The sequence below is a fragment of the Austrofundulus limnaeus genome, unplaced genomic scaffold (assembly GCF_001266775.1).
Source record: "Austrofundulus limnaeus strain Quisiro unplaced genomic scaffold, Austrofundulus_limnaeus-1.0 Scaffold292, whole genome shotgun sequence".
NCBI lineage: Eukaryota > Metazoa > Chordata > Actinopteri > Cyprinodontiformes > Rivulidae > Austrofundulus > Austrofundulus limnaeus.
In genome coordinates, this window is record NW_013952694.1 from 158,276 (window position 1) to 165,050 (window position 6,775).

Here is a 6,775-nt window from a genome sequence, read left to right on the forward strand (position 1 = left end):
CAGTGGGAATAATAATTAATCTTTCATCATCATAAAACTTCTGAATCAACTGAATTTGAAGAAGTTTGACCTAAATCTGAAATAGGAAGTAAGAATGTGACAGCCATCTTCTTGTCCATAAGATTATTTTGCTTCTGGTTAGGATATTATTTATTTTATCAAAATTCAACTGTTCTCATTCTTTCCCCATATTTTCAGTCTTTTATGTCCAACAAATTAAACATTGTAAATATTTCAACTACAAGAAAAGAAGATAAAATATGTATGTTTCTCTGGTTAGGGCATGAAAACATAAAAACTCTGCTTTTGATCTATTATAGGAAACAGTGACATCCTGGAATCACCTAACAATTGTTTTATTGTTGTTTAGTTTTACTTTTGAGTTCTTTGGTTGACTTCATAAGAAGAAATGCAGACAAACAAAATAAAACTTTAATTATAAACCAATTTGACCATGGATTTGTCCTATTCATGATTAGGAAAGCATGATCAAGTAAAACATTGTATAACTTTATTAGACAGATATTCTTTTATATCTCTAGGCCAAGTAAATAAAATAGTTAAAAACAAAAACAAAAAGGTTTCCATCAAACACATTTTCACATCTCCTTGTTAAATGAAAGAAACCCTTCAGCTTTTATTTTATTGGACTCGTTCTGAAGCTGAATGAGCTGCTCAAACTACGGAAAAAAAACTGAAAATTAAGTTTTTCCTTCAGCAAAAAACTAAATTCTTTATGGGTTATTTTTTTTTAATCCAGTGTCAAATAACTCTATTCTCTTTATTTTTCTTTCTTTATTCTGTTCTTTATCCCTGAGGCCATTTTGTGTTTCTAGGTCAGACTCAGGGGTGGAAAACTGTTTTACTCAAAAGGCCACATTTAGAACTGAAACTGCTGTGGAGAGCCAGAACCTGCTGAATACAAGTGTTAGAATAAGATATTGTAARTTTATGTAAATATTGAACATTCACAAAAATAGTTGCAAACAAAATATTGTCTGCGTTTCAAACATGCACAACTAATAAAAATAAAATTTTATTTCTCTTTTTTTAGTAAAATTATATTTTATTGGATTTAAAGATGTGTCCACTGAAGCCTTGTCTCATGGCTGTGGCAGGTGTGAATGACAGCAGCAGGTGATTGTCAGTGAGAGAATTTGTTTCTGGATTTGCCGCCGTCTTGTGTGGATGGTTCTCACTTCTTTTTGTCTCAGGGCAGGTCCACTAGTCTGACATGCTTATATAAATATAGTTTCCATGTACAAAAAAGGAAAGTGCTTTTGCTTGAGTATAGACCTACTATTGTAACATCTTAGAGAGACCACAAAGGTTTTTGGGTAGACTAAGTACAAAAACATTCAGACTTTTTCTAGTTGTTGTTGATAAGTTGTTCTTATCAATTGTTTTGGTCTAACACTCATGTTCCGCTTGTTCTTATTGTTTCCTATAAAATCAGATGCTAAAGGGGGAAGAATTAAAAATTACAGACCCATACTACAGCAATTTAGACATTTTAACATTGTTTAACCAGGCAAATCCCACTGAGATCACAGGTCTCTTTTTCAAGGGAGGCCTTGGCCTGAAGGCAACCTATTGTACATGTGTTCAATTTGTAGCTACAAGGCTGTGTTGCTGATGCTACTAGTTAGCAAGGACTAAAGAATTTGTTTTTAAATGTATGTTTTGCAACTTAGCTTATAAAATCTATGCTGCAATGAGATGTTAAATAAAATGCAATAGCCTATATGCCACGGACATCCGGCCCAGCACTGGATGCCACTCCCAACACTTACGGTTCACAGTCAACACAGTGTTAGCAAAAGATTTTTTCACCCGACAACGACTCTTAATGATCTCCACAGTACAGAATTAGCATATTACATGTACCAACATTAACACAGAAGATGTACAGGTCCAGCCAAGTGGAAAAAAAATCACTCCAAAGTGGATTAAAGCCATAAAAACAAAGGAAAGACGTTMGTGTTTATGGTCGTCACTCGGCTTTAGTCTACGCTGTAATATACACTCTAACAAGTTTTTACTTTTGCATAAAACTCATGACAAAGTCACATAAAAACATTTCATATAACACAAACAGGCGCGCACACACCTACCTTTGTACCGGCTGCTGTGTGTTAGCTTCCTGCTAACTGTCGTGTGGAGGAGGTCTTTCCTCTCTTGTCTTGGCAGTAAAAGGGGATAAATGTACATTTCCCTTTTGTAACCTCTGTCTTCTCATTTCTGTTGCTGGCTCTTGAATATCCTCAGGTTAGAAATGCCGATTACAAACACAACCGTGAGATATTAGAGTTAAGTTTTCCCTGTAATGCTATGATCCACTGCTGTCACCTCCTCATCAAGAGGAAAATGGAGAAAAACTAACTACTCTATTGTACCTGCTGGTTAGTTGACACAGCGGCACACAACAGAACTCACGTTTTATACCAGTAGATCACAGATGCTTTAACTTTTGTGACATTTTCACGGACTAGTACTAGGAGCTAACGCTAAAAACATAGGCAGTAAGCAGGGAGTGGAAGGGAGGAGCGTGGCAAGAATTTTACCAGAAATACGTCATTGATGACTGTGGCATATAGGCTATTACAAGTATACTAGAGCTAAAGTCAAATGATTGTTTTTTATTTATTTACATGTAACATTGTTAATTGTGAAGTTGTTCCTCCAGTGAAAAGAAGTTTGAATACATGTCCCAACACATTTTAAATCTGAAGGCACAAATGAATATGGGAACAGGGTAGTGCGTGGTCCCTCAAACATACGTCTTCTGAGGATTATGTCATGTCCTTTCACAGCCGTTTTAGGGCAACCTCTACGGACTGTGAAGGATGCAGCCTCTGTGGGCTGTGACCATGGTAGGCTGCAGCCCCGGAAATGGGACACAGATGTCTTTCAGGACATATTGGTCTTCCTTTGTACTTGTGTTGGTGTTAATATTAGAGTTAACTGCACTACTGTCCCCACCTGTTTAGGTGGAGAATTACCTATCTGAACATTGCAGTTGAACTGAAGATGTGGCTTAAAATTTTTCTATGGTGCCCATGGCCATCCCTGAGCTCTGCCACTGTTGGGTATTACGATTTTCAACTGGCGTTTATGGTCCCAAATAGATTTTGACTGTCTGACCTGTTTCCTCTCTTCAAAATCAGCTCTAATGTAAAAATAATTCCAGCAAAATCCAGCAATCAGCAGAGAAATCAGGAAAAAGGTTTTGCACTAAAAATGTGCTGTAATTTCAAAGCAGATTTACTCATCTGTAATAACTACAAGGGACTAGTGATGCATAAAATAACCTGATGAGATTTTATACTGTGGAAATGACTGAAAACATTTTTATAAATACTACGATCAGAGGACAACAAAATTATTCTGCAGGCCTAAGGCAGCAGAGAGATCTGGGAACTGGAGTGTGAGATTCATTAATTACACCCTACAGGTGTGTTATAAAAAGGGAAACTAAAGTGGAAAACATGGAAAAATAAATAGGATTTCAAACTTTCTTGTTACTWCCTGGTCTCTTGTGGTAAATGTCAAATCAGCAGTTTTTTGTTAATAGGTCAGTAAATCCATCAATGAGTTTTAAATGACAAAAAGAAAATTGAATGTCACACGTAAATAAATGTATTTTTTCTTCTTCTTTTTTTTACATTTCTCCAGATACAATGTGGCTYCAAGCAAGTGTGCTGATTGGCCTGCTGTGCCTGAGTTACACAGGCAGTGTGAGAGGATTTGCCCGTCTGATGGACAATGCAGAGCTACGCTCAGCTTTCTCAGTTTCTCGCACCAGCAGCATGGAAGGTGGACCAAAGATGACAGTGACCTTTGACACTGTCTATGTCAACATTGGTGGGGATTTTGATGCCAAGGCTGGTCTGTTTCGTTGTCGAATMCCCGGGGCCTACTACTTTTCCTTCACAGTGGGAAAGTTCCCCCACAAAGACCTGTCTGTGATGCTAATGAAGAACCGAAATGAGGTGCAGGCCATTGTGTACGAGGAGAACGCTGGGGAGGAGAGGAAGGTAGGTCGAAAATGTCTGAAACATACCTCAAAACTTAACCTTTTAGACTTATTGATGAGGCTGACAGCAACAAACTGGGTTGAGAAATTGAAATGCTTTTAAAGAGGAACAAGTTCTTTATGACTTACAAATTCAAACCTGTTCTTTACATTACCTCAGATCAGTGGTTCTCAAACTTTTCATTATGTGTGCCCCTTTCACCGAGGGCAATATTTCAGRCCCCGTTTCTTAGAACAGTAAAACAAAATCAGTCAAATTTAAATAAAACACACAAACATGTGCACAGAGTCTAGTACATCTATCTTTATGGGGACATTGAATTCCTAACCCTGACCATTTACCCTAAACCTAACCTCACAGGTACATACCTGACTCTAAACCTAACCTCACAGGTACATACTGTACCTGATCCTAAACCTAACCTCACAGGTACATACCTGACTCTAAACCTAACCTCATACCTGACCCTAAATCCAACCTAAACTCAGTTTACACCTTTGTTCTAAACCACTAACAGTGTTTCCTCCCATGACTTAAGTCCCCATAAGTACCTGATGGTCCCCACAAGTAGACAAGTACACCAAAATTGCCCTCACATAGTAGGAAATACCCATCCACACCCACACACAGTAAAACTTTATTTTTTTCTTGTCTGTGTACTGAAATCTCCCATATCTAAATTCACAAGAGCTCATTATTTTAACACTAATGGCTGAAACAAGTCTGTTTTTATTGTATTATCTTTAAAATAAACCATACAGTTCAGTTTGAGTAAAAAAAAGCATCAAGCAGTAATTGGCAGAAATGCTATTGTAAATTAGGGCTGTTGTCATGAATCATGTCTGTTTCCTGCCCAAGTCCTGTCACAGTCATTTATCTCCTAATTGTTTCTCCCCTCCCATCTCATCTAACCTCAGTCAGCGTCATGTCACTCACCTGTGTTCTGCAGTATTTAAGCTCCACTCATCCACAGCTCCAGTGCCAGATTTATGAACGGTTCTCCTAGTAACAGTCCAGCATTCATATCACGCCTTGCCTGCCTCGTCTCAGTCTTGTTTCTCCTCACTGGTTCTACGTCCCTCGCCTTGCCCCTGAATGGTACCGTCTCGAACTCTGCCCTCCTGGTTTTGACTCCTACTCTGGACTCTGGATTTCTGCCTCCTGTCTCTCTCCCCGTCTGACCTGTTCAGTCATCTGATCTTCAGACTTCGACTTCTGCCTGTGTACCCCGACCACGAGATAAGTCTGCTCCTCCAAACCTGGTTCTGCTCTCAGTCTTCTTGTGTATGACCCCTGCCTGTCCCACGGATAATCCCCGCACCTCCTAGCTCCACCGGAGGTCTCTCTGTAAACACRGAAGTATCATCGGACTTCACCTAAGGCTGTCCACATCATTCAGGAGTTCGTTCTGGACCAAGCACTCTTTTAGAAGTTTAGTAGTTTACACTCATGCAAAATCTGCTCCACAGTTAATTTCAGCCACTAATCTAATCCTCCTCTGTTTAGAGCTCCTGGTCCCATTGACGTGTGAATCCAGATCGTGCTTCCTGTTTATAAATAAAACTCTTAAAACTGCTCTAGTGTTTGGCGACTCAGTGAAACTCAGCCCCCCATTCATCACAGCTGATGCCATTTTGTTTGAGCATTTCGAGCTTTGTGTTTCATCTTCTCTGGTTTTAAATGGATTTTTTTTGCATGAGGATATTCAAGTCAGTTTTTTTAACTCAAGCTGCTTAACATTACTGAGCTGTAATGTTTCAGTGTGTGGTAATACTTTTTTTAAAACGTCTTACTGTCCACTGACAGTTTCCAGACACAAACATCAGAAATGATCCTGTCTGAGTTCTCTGATTTGAAAGAGCAATGGGTCTCATGCAAGAACCATTCGTACRAACAGATTTGYTGTGCATACGAGTGATTTAGGAGAACTTGTCGCATTCACCAATTTTCTCGTATTAGAATTTTTTTTAGATACGAACAAAATACACAAGTGAAAGCTGTGTCTAATTGCTCTTCTGAATAAATGAGAATTATGTAACACAGTAGTTTACACTTGATAAAAGGAAAACTGGAGCAGGACTAGAGAGATGAATATGCTTTAGATTTTTATTTCTGTGACTGTATACGACCCAAAGGAGATACAACATTAACAACAGTCATTTCATTCCTTTAATTCCACAGCTGACGCTGCTAAAAATGTCAGATTTTCTTTTCTGGATCTCTGAGAGCAGGACTTCAATCTCCAAACTCGTGAAGTTCTTTTACTTTTTGCTGTTTTAATGAATGAACACGTCCTGGTATGTGGGGCAGGAAGTGTAGCCTTATATGGTATTATGATATCATTGGAGTGGTAATTATGCTAATTTCCTCTCCTTGTGCACCTGAATACTTACAGGTGGAATTCATCAGTTTACGCAGCTCATTTACACACTTTTCCTGAAGTTAGAAGCATTTGTTGAATCTAATACGGCATGTTCGTATGAGCCCTTCATTCAAAAAGAAAGAGAAATTTAGGATAAGAATATGAAAATGTTCTTTCTATCAGGTTTTCAGGTACAAGTCAAAGATGAGCAGGTTTAACAGACAACAGACACGGAGACCAGATAAAAGGTAAGTGTTATTTTATTTACAGGTGGTAGGGATATGTACAGGGGATCCAGGCTGCGGAGGGAAAGGGAAGGAGGTGAGTATCCAGGTAAGTAATTTGGTTGAAGGAGGAACTTGAGATATAATAATAA

General features: G+C 38.5%; 1 protein-coding gene across 1 annotated transcript in view; it reads left to right on the top strand.

Moving 5' to 3' along the window:
* c1qtnf4 (C1q and TNF related 4) overlaps positions 1-6,775 on the top strand; it is a 38,715-nt gene that overhangs the window by 29,120 nt on the left and 2,820 nt on the right. Inside the window, exon 2 of the mRNA XM_014021423.1 lies at positions 3,676-4,037. Coding sequence (XP_013876877.1) covers positions 3,681-4,037 — 357 coding nt within the window. The 5' untranslated portion in view covers positions 3,676-3,680. The remainder of the gene's footprint in view (positions 1-3,675; positions 4,038-6,775) is intronic.